Source organism: Chinchilla lanigera, unplaced genomic scaffold (genome assembly GCF_000276665.1).
Source record: "Chinchilla lanigera isolate Chin_1 unplaced genomic scaffold, ChiLan1.0 scaffold00057, whole genome shotgun sequence".
Lineage (NCBI taxonomy): Eukaryota > Metazoa > Chordata > Mammalia > Rodentia > Chinchillidae > Chinchilla > Chinchilla lanigera.
The window spans coordinates 11,754,120-11,769,386 of NW_004955458.1; the positions used below are offsets into that span (position 1 = coordinate 11,754,120).

General features: G+C 42.5%; 1 protein-coding gene across 1 annotated transcript in view; it reads right to left on the reverse strand.

Annotated features, from left to right (window-relative positions):
• Positions 1–1,027: 1,027 nt before the first annotated feature.
• The window catches only part of Wif1 (WNT inhibitory factor 1), a gene marked incomplete at its 5' end in the record, with an annotated part of 78,901 nt that continues 64,661 nt past the window's right edge, over positions 1,028–15,267 (reverse strand). Inside the window, 4 exon segments of the mRNA XM_013521009.1 lie at positions 1,028–1,888; positions 5,260–5,355; positions 5,841–5,936; positions 11,833–11,928. Coding sequence (XP_013376463.1) covers positions 1,764–1,888; positions 5,260–5,355; positions 5,841–5,936; positions 11,833–11,928 — 413 coding nt within the window.

Sequence of the window (15,267 nt, forward strand, 5' to 3'; positions counted from 1 at the left end):
AGCCTGCCACAGCCTACCGGAAGTGCCCCTTCCCATCACACAGCCGAGCCTGCCACAGCCTACCGGAAGTGCCCCCGAGGACACCACATTCTTTATAGTGTGAAATCCACACTTTGGGGAGCAGGAAGGAGAACAGCATACTGTAACTAGGGAAGCGGCGCTCTGTGGCGTGTGGAGCTTTGTGTTTCTCTGTATCTGCTCAGATGAAGGAAGGAGGGACAGCAGCGTGGTGTCAATGCTCCGAAACAAATGACAGAGACTGAAACCTTGCCTCTGTCACATGTGCCCTTGGGTAAAGGAGTTGCTACTGTCTCGAAGCCTCTCGTTCCCAATCTGTAAAAGGACATAATAGTATTTGCCTCCTATGATTACAAAATAACACATGCAGTGTACGTGGGATCACGTGGGTTTTAAAGAAATGGTTGCGCTTTTTATTTGTGACATTCTGACACCCCTAGGAAGGCTTAGGACATGCGCTAGTGGGGCACTGCCACGGCTTCAATGTGCCCCTCAAGTCCAGGCGTCAGAGGCTTGATCCCCAATGCCATAGTGTGGGGAGAAGGACAGGAGGCACCATGAGTGGATGAATGGATCCCTGTGTGATTAAGGAGTGGGTTAGTTACGACAAGCGTGCGCTGTAATCACACCATGGTCAGCCCCTCTTGCCCTTGCACTTGCTTGACTTCTACACTTGGCATGGGGTGATGGGTCAGTACTCCCGATCTTCCAAGCTCCTTGAACTGTGAGTTAAACAGATTTTGTTCTATATAAATTACCCAGTATTCCACAGAGCAGCAGAAAATGAACTCAAGCAGTTATTAACACGTCCTTGTAAGAGAAGATTTCTTGGAACAAATGTCAGCTGACCTGAGACGTGACACTGATGATAGTGAGTGCACCATGGCTGGAGAGTGGTCTAAGAGCTACTGGCAGGGTGGAGAACGGAATCTCTGATTTTTTTCTACGGTACTGCAGACTAGCAAATGACTTCCATAAGATAGTACATGCAAAGACCACCCCGTACAACTCAGAAAACTAAAGCAGCACCTTTATTTTATACATACAAACAGTATAAAATGTTTATTATGTAAGAGCTGTGTTTTGTTTAGAATATATTATATTGCTTCAAGCCAATGCAAAAACTTCATACATTATATTCCCTATTTCATCATGTTTACAATATATTATATTGTTTAAATGCTACTACCACAGTGTAATTTTGGGGGTGTTTTTTTCTTCAATATTGAAGTCAGTGGAATAATGGTAAGGTCAAATATATTGTATGAGAGCTTAAAAATACAGTCAGTAAAAATATGACAAATACCTAAATATATGACAATAAAATTTGAAATATTGTAACCTCAACCCTTTTAACTGCTTCATCCAAACCCTTGTGATTTATGCATTTTTGCCCAGTTTAACCTCTCCAATCTTCCCCAGCCCCTCAACACCATGACTGTATTGTAATTTTGCAAAAACCTGCCGACTACACACTGGAAAGACAAAATTTGAACCTGACCAACTGACATAATATAAAATCTGTCCCAAAGGACTGAAAGAAGAAAATCTATACCATCATGCTACAGACATACTCAGGAAACTTAAAAAGAGGAGTAAATATCAGCTCAGTGATTTATAATGAAGCTAATAAAATTCAGGCCAGTATTCTTAAGTGTAATGAACATTATTTGAACACTGAACACATGAAAGGTTAACAAAGGCTATGAACTTGGCGTAATTTAAAACGTTTCAGATGTCGTAGTTCACCAGATGTAATTGGATTCAGGTGGATCCTGCGGCTCCTCAGCCTTTTTAAGTGAAGGCGTGTGCTGCTGCTGGAGCCGGGCGCCTGGTGGCCTCAGGGCATGCAGGAGGCTGGCTCCGTACCCTGCAAAATTATTCACAGCTTAAAAGAAAAGAAACTACAAAAACAGGCTCCTCAGATTCATCATTAGCCATTCAAATGAAATCTATTTTCCTTTTCAACTGAGAGTGAAAGAGCGCCATGACCACAAAAAGCTACCTGAATGAAGACATGCTATAGATCCAAGCTCCCTGTTCAAGGAAACCCGCTTCACAAACTCCATCAGACACGCCATCTGTTGGATTTCTCACTATATATTTTGGCCAGTGTGACTGAGTGGAACGGCATTCTCCACCCAGGGCTGGTCAGGATCTAGCCCTGAATTCTCCAATGCTTCTGCAGAGGATTTGGTCATTCACTGATCCCTTTCAAAAGGTTTCAAAAGCAACTCAGCTTATATTGATCCAACTCAATTTAACAAGCTAAATTCGTCGTGTAGATCCCACAATGAAGTGTGGCTGGTGCCCTCATACAAAACACGAATTTTATAAAAATTAAACGGTTATGATTTGAACTGATTCTTTTTGGGATTTGTGCATTTCGGTCAAGGCAGTATCTGTCCATTTCCTCCTCAACTTTAAGTGCGATGTAATACTGAGTTCGCAGCTTGAGGCTTCTATGTGTGAGCTTTTCGAGGTGCTGGGGGCCCTGACTCATTTCTGCTTTCCTAAAACTGATCCAAGAGAGCAATTATGTACTAGAAGTTTGTCTCCATTTTCCTGTGCATCCGAGTGAAGCTTGGCATTTGTTTGTTCCTGGTGGTTTTTAAACACAAGCCTTGTGTCAAACAACCACAAAGAACAGAGTGTTTTTTCTGAATGTGCATCTCTGAATTGTCAGCATGCAGGCTAGTAGCTCATGCGATGGTCAGTGTGTGAGCCAACAATGCTCTGGAGTAAATCCCTACCATGCCGCTTGACTTGCCACCCATGAAGCCCAAACCTCCCAGCTGGGAAGAGCGAGCCCAGGCAGGGACGTCTGTCTCCAGGACCCTCCTTCCCGCCGGGACGCCTGGGTGCCCGGGACCTCCCAACGTGTGAACCCACTGGGAGTTTATTCTTAGCAGAACTCTGTGACTCAGAGCTTCCTTGACACCTCCGTCTGGTAAAAATAAATCCCATTCTTTCAGCTTGATTATTTTAGTTAACGTTTTACATGGTGGGGTGGTCTTGCCTGGAAAACATGTATGCATTTGGATCAGGCACCGAGGTAGTGGGTTCAGTGCCTTGCTCTCAAAGAGGTATAATGGTGGCAGATTAAGCAGTGTGGTCTACAGTTGGGGCTTACGTGGAGGTGCGCGGACGTGTCGGTCATTTACCCATTGCTCTGTTACAGAGAAGCCCTACACTTGGTTACGTTTTGGAAAAGTAACTGGGAGTGCTGGTGGAAACGGTGGCCTCACGCCCCCTCTCATCGTTCCTGACGGTGACCAAGCCCATGTGTGAGACCCAGAGACCTTTGCAATGGAGCACTGGCATGTATGCTCTGATCTCAGGCCCAAGGACTCACGGGTCCCTAGGCGCAAGGACTTCTGGAAAGTGACTCTGATTTTGGGGCAAGCCTTGGGCTTTGTAACCAGCCGAGGGTAGCATAAAAGGTGTGGCTTACTCTTTTCCGAAGCTCTAGAAATGATTAGTCTCCTATAGGTGTCTTAGTCCACAAGTTTCCCCAAAAGTGTGTTTCAGTGGGGATGCAATTCACCTATGACCACTGTGTGAAGAGCTTCTTCCCAGTGGAGCCGCGCCTCGTCCTGCGCTGTGCTCACCTGAAACTCCTTCACTCAACCACCCAGCCAGAGCAGCGAGTGCAGAATAATCAGGTCAATGGCTTAGTTCCCCTAAGCAGACACCAGGTTACCGCAGACAAGCATGTACGCCCACACGTAAATGTACTATATATCTATCAGAATAATGTAGTGTGAACCTTATAAAGTATGCACAAGTTAGAAATTAGAAAGTGTGCAATAAATGCAAATATTTATATACTAAATGTCTCTGTACATAAATATATAAAATAATACAAAATGTTGAAAATACTTAAATACAACTTCCCTCATTAGGTAGACTAATAATTCCCACACTCACTGGACTGTGTTCGCCACTTTGTGTAGATCACTGATTCAGGAAAATATCTGCAGTGTAATCTGTTCAGTCTGCACCCATTACTTTGGACACACAATGTGACGGGCACACCTGGACTTCTGTTACTGAGGAAAGTTACATGGGGGACACCCTGGTTTCCTCAAAGTAAGTGGACAGTGAGCCATGCTTAGGGCACTGAGTTCCAGGTGCCAGAAGTACTAACTGGTATTTTGCTCACTTTTCAATTGAGTTTCCCTCCCACTGGAACATGAACTCCGTGAAATGTGGTCTTCTCTTTCTGACCCCTCATGTGTCCCCATGGCCTGGATGTTATGGTTTGTGTCTGGATGTCCCCGCAAAGCCTCACATAGGCATGGGCAGGTTTCTAGAGTTTATGATTGATTCACGGTCCAATGCTGGGATTATGGGTGTGAGCGCCACACTCTCTGTGGGGTGGATAGTTTGCATACAGTATCAAGGAGGGAAAGAGGCTGCTTGCTGCAGCTCCTCCCCTTGTGCTCGGGTTGTTTTTGCTGTTTCCCACTCCAGTGAACTGTCGCTCTCTGCCATGTGCCACTCTGCCTTGGAGCCGGCTGAGTATGGACTGAAACAGACTGTGAGCTAAGTAAACCTTTCCTTCCTTCATTTTGGGTGTCAAGTATTTTGTCTCAGCAACGACAGAAAAGTAACCAAGACATTGGGTTTCTGCTTAGCACAAAGGAGACACCAATCAACACTGAATGGCTGGATTGATCATGCTCCATTTCATGTTTAAAACAGTCTAGTGATTTATCTGTATTACTATTTCATATCTGGTAGTCAGGAAATTTGAGAAAATGCAATTCCACTGTAGCAACTCTACCACAGAGAGCTTCATATACCTTTCCTTTCCCTCAAAAGATCTTACTTAAAATATTACATCTAATATAATTTAAAGATTTTAAAAAGCAAAACTCTTCACATTTTGTATGTGTTGCTAAATCTTGAATTTTAACACCAGAGGTAAGTAGATACTAATTCTACATTTGATGTAAAATCTTAAATTTAGATGATCACTTCTTTCATAGTTAAGATACTGTATTACCAAATTAACCTGCATCACTAATTTAACCTAGGAAAAAGCGTGGCTCTATTTCACAGGTCTGGTGACATTTGACTTGATGTTTTTTGTACCCTAAAGCTTAGATTCAGAGAAAAAGGGGTGGGGGGTCACTGCTTGTTACTTGGTAGGCAGAGATGAGTTATGGGATGTCTATTAGCCTGCAGAGCCAGAAGAACTGAGAGAGGCTGGTGCTCTGACGGTCTCTCACTCACTTTTATTGCAGTGCCTTCCATGCCAACCTTCCTGACACTGGCATTTGTTGGGTTCGTGGCAGGTTCCATGTGCACCGCAGCCAGGCTCACAGACAGCTGGAATCAGAGGAGAAAAGGTTTTCTGTGCTTTCTCGTCGCAACAGAAGTACATGGCTACTTTTCCTGCAGTTCTGTAGAACGAGTTAAATTTGCCTTCATTCCCTATTTTTTCCCCTAAGTCAATCTCCAGGTAAAAGTCAATTTTTGACTTTTTGAAAATTCCTAAGAGTGATCTTAGACTAAGCATCCTGTTTCTCGTTCACAAAAGATTCTCCGTAGAACTCTGCAACTACTGGTCTGTGGAAGTTTATTTTCTTTAAGAAAAATCCCTGATAGGTTTTTAAAGAAAAAACACGTGTGTAAATTTTGCAAGCATGGATTCCACACACTGCCACTGGTCTGCATAAAGGAGACACATACATCAGAGAAGAAAGGTTAACCGTGATGCGTAGAACACATGCGACAGGCATGGGAATTACGAGGTAAGAGAAGGCGGTACTTCAGTTGTACGGTTCCCAGATTGCCAGGTCCCTGGTACTTACGCTTAGAACACAGGTCTCCTTGATAGCCTTTGGAGCACTTACATTTACTTCTACCGATGCATTTACCTCCATTTCGACAGGGTTGTGAGCATCTGCCTGAAATAGAGAAGAATGCAGGTAAGAGGGAGTCAGGGCTTCACTGAGTGGAAACTACGTCTTTCAACAGAGTGACAAGGCTTTGAGAAGGGAAATGCTTTTATTTTTTTATTTTTTATTTTTTATTTTTTGGTTTTTCTCCGGTACCGGGAACCGAACTCACGACCTTGCGCTTGCCAGGCAGGCGCTTTTGCCACTGAGCTAAATCCCCAGCCCCGGGAAATGCTTTTAAATGGTAGCTGTTCCAACTTATTTCAGGTCGACTCTGGCCTTTATATTGATTTTTATTTTTGAAACAGATAAGCTAACACCTTTACTTATGATTTTGTATCTATATCTTTTTCTATAATAAATATTTTACCAAAATGCAGTATTTCCATTACCATTTTTATAAATAATCTTTTATCTGACTCAAGTAATTTAGGATATACCCTACTAAAAGCTAATATATGAATGATGAAGAATGTCCCACTAAATTAACTCCTTTTTTTTTGCTTTTTAGGACAGGGTCTTGCTCTGTAATTCAGGCTGGTCTTAAACTCACTATGTAGCTCAGGCTAGCCTCAAACTCACAGGAATCCTCCTGCCTCAGCCTCCCAAGTGCTTAGATTACAAGAGTGCATATGCCGTCATGCTTGGCAATTATCTTTTCTTGAGTCCTAGTTTTGGAATGTTACTTTTCTAAAAGCAGGCCTATACCTGTACCCGATGATATATCTTTGCTTAGGATCCTCTTGGAAGCAGAGCCTGTATTCTGGGCAAATGTAGAAAACGAATGGAATCTTTGTCCTCACCCAACTCAACTATGACTCCAGCTAAGGAAAGTGCTGTGTGTTTGTTTTTGAGACAGGATCTCCCTATGCAGTTCAGGCTGGCCTTGAACTCACAGCCATCCTCTTGCTTCAGCCTCCCAAGTACTGGGATTACAGGTGTGAACCACCCCCCTTGGCAGGAGAGCTTTCAAAGAAGCACACTAGCATATATATTTACTGACACGTGCTATTCCTGACAAACAGTGAAAATCATCTTACTAAAAACACTTTTCTTCTCACTTACCCAGCAGACTTCATTTGTGTATAAACTGATCAAAGCAGCATTCATTCATTACGGAGACATTACAGGTATAATAGTATTGGAATGTTAGTGTCTCTTACAAACCCCGAATACCACTGGACTTCAAGTGTTTTCCTGAAGCCAATGTATTCCATGAAAAATAATTAAAACAAACTTTATAATAGAATACTACCTTTTTGTTGACCAAGAAAAGTCCAAAAAAGTCCCTTTTGCTGGGTTTAGATATAAGAATATCATTTACTCTTTAGTTAGATTTCAACTCTTACCTAAAAGAAAGGAATATCTCAGTCCAAGTTTCTATTTGCATCAGAGAAACATCTGACCCTAGGCACACAGATGCACAGAACTGGATTACAGCACAGTATTCTGGGAAGCACCGGGTTTTTTCAGACAAACAAGATGTGAGATAATTGCATGGCAGGAAAGACCGAGCACTTAGATGTAGAACACTTGGTAAGCTCAGAGCTTCCCACGCCTGTGAGCGGTGAACTTGGTAGCCGGAATATTGCAGAGAACGAGCTGTGCGGAGAACCTTCTCGATTCTACAGGCCTTTTTCCGTCTCAGCGAGTGGGAAATGAGGACCCTCGGGCTCGCTGAGCCAGGAGGAGCGGTGTTCTCCTCTCCTGGTTGTTATTGTGACTGCAGAAGATCATTAGAAGGTGTGAGCCAAATTTTACAATTTCACTGGCTTAAAATTCAGAATCCTCTAAGTGTCTTTAAGCCTGATTTTTCTTCCCCTGAAAAGATTTGGCCAAAATTCTATCTATCGGACAATGGAAAAATAAGCCAACCTGGGAGGTTATGTATTTGTACCCAGAAAGACTAAGTGTTACCGAAAAAGATACCCAAATTTGGTAAGTTTAAACAGCATTTTTAGTAAAGCCGGTAGAGACAGCCTTGGGAAAGTGATGTCATAAGGAATTTAAAAATGAAGACATGTGGGACAACTCCTGTTAAAAGAAGGCGTGTCAGCAGTGACGAGGAGCACGCCGTAGACAGCTGCACCAGTGACGCCGAACAGGAAGCGGGGAGCGCCTGACCCCGATTAGCACATCAGCCAATGAGACAAGAGACAAGAGACTCCTCCATTATCCACCCAGGAACGGGGCAAGATCTTCCTTCTCCTGAAAACAGCTCTGTGAAAGAATACAGCCCGGAAGCTCCGTCTTCATTTTCAGAAGACGTGTCAGATATCAGGTCAGAGCACGCAGAGGGCCAGTCTAACAACGGCACATGTGAAGACTGCGAAGAATTCAAAGCTCTCCACTGCTCCCAGGATTCTTCCTGGCCGAGGGAGAACCCAAGCTCCCCTCCACTTCTGCCTCTGGAGCTCTGTCTGACTTCGTGGCTGGAGAAGCTGCGATGGCCATGTTCGGCCCTCCCGGGACCCCGGGGCTGCTTTGTCACTCAGTCGCGGCCACTCCAGAGGAGTCTGGCGTCGCATGCAGCAGCATGACATATCAGATGCTCTGCAGGACCATGGCATCTGCAACCCATGTGGCCAGAGGCTAGCTGGGCAGGGCACCCGCCGGCTTCTTGACTTCAGAGGCGGCACGTCTACCTGTAAGTCCCGCCCGCAAGCTGCTAGCGCAGGTTTTGCTTACTTGTTTCTGTGCCGCAGTTTGTTCAGTGCTCTGCTTGAATGGTAAGACAGGTTTACAGGTTTAACTCTTGTCAGGCACAATTCCAGATGAAAAAACTTGCATCTTCAGCACACTTCCAATCAGATAACGGGTATGTTTTACGTAATGAAAAAAGAGTTCACTGTAGTAGCTTTTATTTAATATAGATGTCTAGGGTAAGCAGGGGTCCCCAGCTCTGTACAATGCAGTTTAAACGTAACAGCATTTTTACTGTGTATAATATGGTGTCCTTTGGACCTTATAATAGAGGCAGATTGCCTCCAACGGCTGTGAGTTTTATTATCAAAATTAAGTTTACTTGCATGTGGAACAGCCACAAGAAATCTGATTCTGTAAAGAATCCTCTTTAGCTGTGGCCTCGTGGTCTATAAATGGTGCTTTATTTAACAGAATATCTGTGGAGGAAATAAATCACACTTGATGAATAAAAAAAAAAGACACTAAACTTCTTCCACCTATGTGATTGTGGCTTAATTTAAATTTGTGATGCACAGACAAAAAAGTATGATGCCCGCACCCATCACCTCTGGGTCTCAGCTAATTTTTAACTGTTTTCTCCAATATACTAAATTTTTTACAAAGAACATTTTAAAATTTTATTTGTAATACAACATAAGTCATTTATGTGGCCTTTTATTTTTTATTTTTTGGTACCAGGAATCGAACTCAGGACCTTGTGCTTGCCAGGCAGGTGCTGTGCCACTGAGCTATCTCCCTGGCCCTATGTGGCCTTTTGTTTGTTGTTTGTTTGTGGTACTGGGGATCGAACTCAGGACCTTGTGCTTGCCAGACAGGCGCTTATACCACTGAGCTATATCCCCAGCCCTATGTGGCCTTTTAAAATGAGGACTTCATTAGAGATTTTTGGGAAATTTATGAACCCTAAATGATGACATGAATGTGCATCCAACTCTCTAGAAATCTCCAACCATGGTTTTACTTGTTAGCTGTAAGAATATCTCACAATCAGGTTAGAAGAATGTTTGAGAAGGTACCATTCCTGACAGACATCAGAAGAAAGCAAAATAAATGATACCAGAACACATTGTTCATTTAAAAAAAGAAGAATCAGTATTATGATGCTGTGGAGAAACTGAAGCTGTTGCACATTTGGAAACAGTCCAACAATTCCTCAAACATCGTATGATTCAGCAGTTCCACTTGGTGTGTATATCCAAGTACACACACACACACACACACACACACAGTGTGCACATAAACGTTCAGATGGTATTCATAACCCTTCTGTAGAAACAGCCCAAATGTCCATCAACTCATAATGCATAAACAAAATGCGGTATATCCATATGATTGAATAATATTCAGCAGTAAAAAGGAAAGATGCACTGATACAGGCTACATCATACGTGAGCCCTAAAAACGAGCAAATGTAAGTGAATGAAGCCAGACACAAAATGCTGTATATTGTACGCTTCCATGTACATGAAATGTTCACAACAGTGGGTTTTGGCTGGCAGGATGTGGGAGGAGAGGGCCATGGGGACTGACTGTTCATAGGTGTGGGCGCTTCTCGGAGTGACAAAATATTCTGAAATTTGACAGAGGTGATACGAAGACTGCACAATTTTGTGAAGGTACTGGATGGTAGATTTAATGTTGAATTTTATGATACATGGATTGTATCTTAATTTAAAAATAAGAATACATAATTCAACTATGCTTTTTCATCTGTGTATTTTTAGAAGCATTTTTCAACTCTAGGTCCATGTGCATTTTTTACTGGTAATGTGGTTCCTGTTAAAGAAACAGGAAATTTCCTAAAAGGATTTGAGTAAAACTTGTGGTCAAACAATTGGGAGTTTTCGAAGACCTAGGTTTTCGGCAGAGCTAGAAAACAAAACAAAACAACAACAAACGGGAATAAAAAACACTGTCTCTGCCAATGGAAAGCCCATAAACCCAGGTGTGAGGAGACACACACACATGAAATGAGCCGACGGGGCAAAGACTCGTAAGCACAAACCAGCTGAGAGTGCAGTGTCTGGGGGGAGGGGAGGAGGAAGTCCAAGGGGGTCAGTTCAGAGATGTCTTTATCAGGAAGGGTAATTAACAAGAACAGAAACCACATCCTGGCAATTAATTACATGTCTATGGGAATTTCAGAGGTGTTTCATTCGAACTCTGTAAAAAAAAAAAATGGTTACTTCATCTACTAGGACTCATTAAAGTATAAAAACCCACAAATAAATTAGAGGTTGAAAATTAAAACGGGGATTTGGTATTATGCAATTCTGAAGCTCCTGCAACCGGAAGCACTGCAGCTGAAGCAGACACGGCGGTGCGCTACAAAAAGTCTGTGGAAGTGGGGGTGCTGACCGGGTGCTCTCAACACACAGCAAAACGGCAGCGCCACGGACTCTTCGGGGCCCACTCCTTTCCTCGCCCTCCTTCCTGGGCCTGTGCTCTGCTGCGGCCTTCCAGGTCATATAGCAGTATCGTAGGATGGGTTGTTTCACTTCTGAGTTTCATAGGGAGAGTAAGTGACTTGCTGAGGTCCACGTGGCTGGGAGGTGGCAGAGCTGGGACAAGCAGGGCGGTTATACGGTTCCCTAAACAGCGACCGTCTGAGAAGCACACAGCGAGGGCAGAAGGTGCACCTACCTTAAGTTTACAGCTCGACTATTTTTTTTTTTACATAACCACTCTTGTGACACTTCACCCATCAAGACCCAGTGTCTCAGCACTCCATGAAGTTCCGCTGTGGCCCCAACTGATTCTCATTTCCATCGTTATCCAGTAGTTCTGACTATTCTCGAGCTACAAAAATTTGGAATCAAGTACCTTTTTTTTTTTTTTTTTTTTTTTGCATCTGGCTCCATCACTTGACAGATCTGTGGGATCCACTAACTGCTGTTAGTCTGTGCTTATTTTTTGCTGGTCCCCTTTGATCTCCCTTTTCTTGGGTCTATCCTTTCAGGCGGGTTATGAGGCTCACTCTAGCCCAGGATATCTGGCAGTGAGAGGAGGGGAAAGCCCTCTACACCCGTGGGCCGGTGAGCGCGTCTCGGCTGTCCTGAAGCTCTCGTCCACACTTACGAGAGTGTAGACCTTATACGAGCTATGCACGCTTTCTGGGCTTTAGATTCCTCACTGGGAAAATGAAGAGTTAGATGAAGTTTCTGTGGCTCCAAAGAAGAAAAGAGAATTTAATACTCACTTATCTCACACTGTTCTCCTTCTAGCCCTGGAGGGCAGATGCACTTTCCCGGGTAGAAGCAGGTCCCTCCATTAAAGCAAGTGGTCGAGCAGTTTGCTGTTAAGATGAAGGACAGGGTGCTGCGTGAGACAGCAGGTTAAACCTAACTTAAAAACTCTGCTTATGGCGAAGGATACTTCCTAGGCATCTGTACTTTCTCTTTACTTAATAAAGCCGCTTTACAAATATAAACGTGTAACCAATTGATTCAGTTATGCAAAATAACTTTCAAAATCAAATTACAACTACTTGATGTCAGAATACAGTAGCATACGATAGGATATCACCGTATGTTATCTCTCTCCCACTCCTAGGAGTTTAATATCTTAATTTTAGAAAGGCACAGTGTGTTAAAAAAGTTCTTTTCAATTTTTAAATAAAGCCTATGTCCTTAGAGAAGAATGCTATAAATCCAAGGAAATGTTTTGAAAAATATCTTATTGGAGATAAAGGAAGAGTAAAAAGGAGAAAATTTGGAGGGGTGAAGCCCAGTGACGGAGCGCTTACCTAGCATGTTGGAGACCTTGGGTTTGACCTCCAGTACTGAGAAAAAGTACACATGTCCAAAAAAACTTTCTTTAAAACAAATTATAGGAAAATAAGCCATAAATATTGGGATTCAACAAAAGAGAAAGCAGCTGTCTTTCAGAATCATAGGAACAGAGATTTATTTTACCTGGCAGGCTCATTTATTTATTTATTTATTTGTCTTTTGAGACAGGGTCTCTCTATGCAGTTCAGGCTGGCCTTGAACTCACTATGTAGCCCAGGCTGGTCTCAAACTTGCAATGATCCTCCCGCCTCAGCCTCCGGAGTGCTGGGATTACAGGTGTGTGCCACCGTGCCCAGTTTAGGATTTTTAAAAATATATCTGTATGAGAAAGGCGTGATTGTATTCAGAAAAAATGCAGACTGTGAACCCTTGAGAGACCCCGTAGGCAGGGATTTGGCAGAACCTGAGCTGTAGGCTTAAGGTTAGATATATGATAGTGGGAGTCCGAGTAACGACATTATCTCGGTACTAATAGTCACACTGTGACTCACCCTAAACCAGAGATGGGGAACCTTTCAGAGATGAGCCCCCAAACGGCAACCCCAAACCCACTGATTTGTCATAAAGTGACAAAGCTGCAATTAAATCCCAATATTGAGGTTTCAGTTTAAAAAAACAACTCATACATTAACATCTTCTGTCTTAAAAGAAAAACAAATAACACACATGCCATAGATCTGCCGTCTCTGTCCTAAGCCCCCTCTCTGTGTCAGTTTCTGGAATCTCACAGACTGCTGGCACCTTAAACACAGGGAGAACAGGGAAATGGAAACAGGAGAGACGAACCACTTAACAGTAGACAAGTTGGCTATTTCTGTAAGAAAAGATTAAAAGTGGAGCTTGGATTTTTAGCAATTTCAGTTACTCTACCTGTTTGTTCTTATCCCATACAAAATGTGCCAAAATTGGCTATAGATGAACAGAAGCTAAAGTAAGCTTCCAATAGGAAAATCAGAAAGGAAAGCCAAAAGTTACATGTTTGCTTTTTTTGTGGAAAAGAAGTCCAACCCAAATGTTCTACGAGTACTAGGCCTCTTAAATGATAAAGCTAGTGTTTAAAATCACAAGCGTCTCACAGCTTCAGGCAATGCTATGTTCATTCTGGGAAGACTAAGTGTCCTGATACAGCGAGGAGCAGTAGCCTTTCGGTGCAGGACCAGGATTCAGGGGGTCCGGCTCCCTGGGCTTCCTCTGCGCTACTTTCCGCTGGTATTGCTCAGGCTGGACAACTGCATTCTATGTCCCATTTCCTTCCTTTTCCTATTTCTCCCAAGGATAAGAGGAGATAGGAAATACTGGGATTAGTGTTCTCTTGGCCCATGTCCCCGTGGCCACTGCCCCCTACTAATAAGCGAAATACTATAAGCCTGGTAGTTTACCTAAAACTAACAGAACTTGATAAATCTGATGATATAATTTGGCCACATTCTTAGGACTTGTATCAGAGTTTACCATCCTGACCAAGCTTCTCCACATTTCTGCAACGGTTTGGATATGGGTTGAATGCATTCCCCTGGGCCAGATGCTGCAAGCTTAGTCCCCAACGTGCAGTACGGAGAAGAGATGAAACTTTCAACAAGTGGGACTTATTGGAAGGCATTCTATTAGGATGGAGCCACTGACCTCAGGAAGGATTGATGTAGTTCTACGGGACCTCGGTTAGTTTGCATGAGAGCAACGTTTTATAAAACGAGCAAGCCCAGCCCTTGAATCTTTCTGTGTCTTGCCTTGCCAGGCAATTCCTCCCTCTTCCAGGTTCTCCTACCATGTTGCCATACACCGTGTTGTGATGTATCCACAAGGCCCGCACCAGAAGCAAGCAAATGCTGGTGAATCGCCAGATGCATGAGTTTCATTAACCCTTTCTTATAAAGTACTCACCCTCACATATTTTATTATAACAACACAAAAAGATTCATAGAATTTCTGTTGTGCAATGAGCCAGCAACACTAAGTAACTTTCACTGGGATGAGGGGATATTGGCTAATACTTAGCTGTTCATTTCCTAGAGTTTAAAGCAGATGTCTCCAGGGCCACTGAAGATCATTCTTTAATATTTATTACAGCATATTGTGCTAAGGCCTAGTTCTGTGCTTGTAATTAAATGATATTTCAGAAGTTCCATCCTCTCTCCTCGATAATAAAAGCATGTTTTTACTGAGGTAGTAAAACGTATTTTTTAATGTTTTCAAATCTCTAATAAGACCAAGTAGAATTTCAACACACTTTCCAAAAGAACTGAATAAAAATTGCTGGAGTCTAATAAGTAGGAAAGTCTTTCATCTGAATGATACAAAATTATGATATATAAAAATACTAGAACATAGATAAATATATTCATTAATAATCATGAACTTTGTGACACAATAACATTAGAAAAACATTGCAATGATATTCCATAGTGCAAACCATACCGATAGTGACCACATTTACATAAACAGGACTCACTCATGTTTTATTTAAATCTACAAATATGAGTTATTCATCCAAATTTCTCAAGGATTTTATTTTTTGCCTCGTACATTTCACATAATCTGAGTTTAATTTTGCTTCAAGAAATACCCAATTTTGAAATAGCAGAGATGCCACGTGCTAAACTTAGACAAACAGAAGATTCACAATAAACAATTTTATTCTGTTAACTATTGTCAGTGTCATTAGGATTTAAGCTCTATGAATGCACATTTAAAAATTTTAACATCGTTTTGTCTCCCTAGCATAAGAAACTGAAAGAGTAAATGAGATCCAGAATCTACAATAGATACTGTGAAAGGGAAAGAAACTGCTCAAAAGGAAAGAACAACTGGGATGGGAGAAAAGAGAAAAGAAGAAAGGGAAAAGA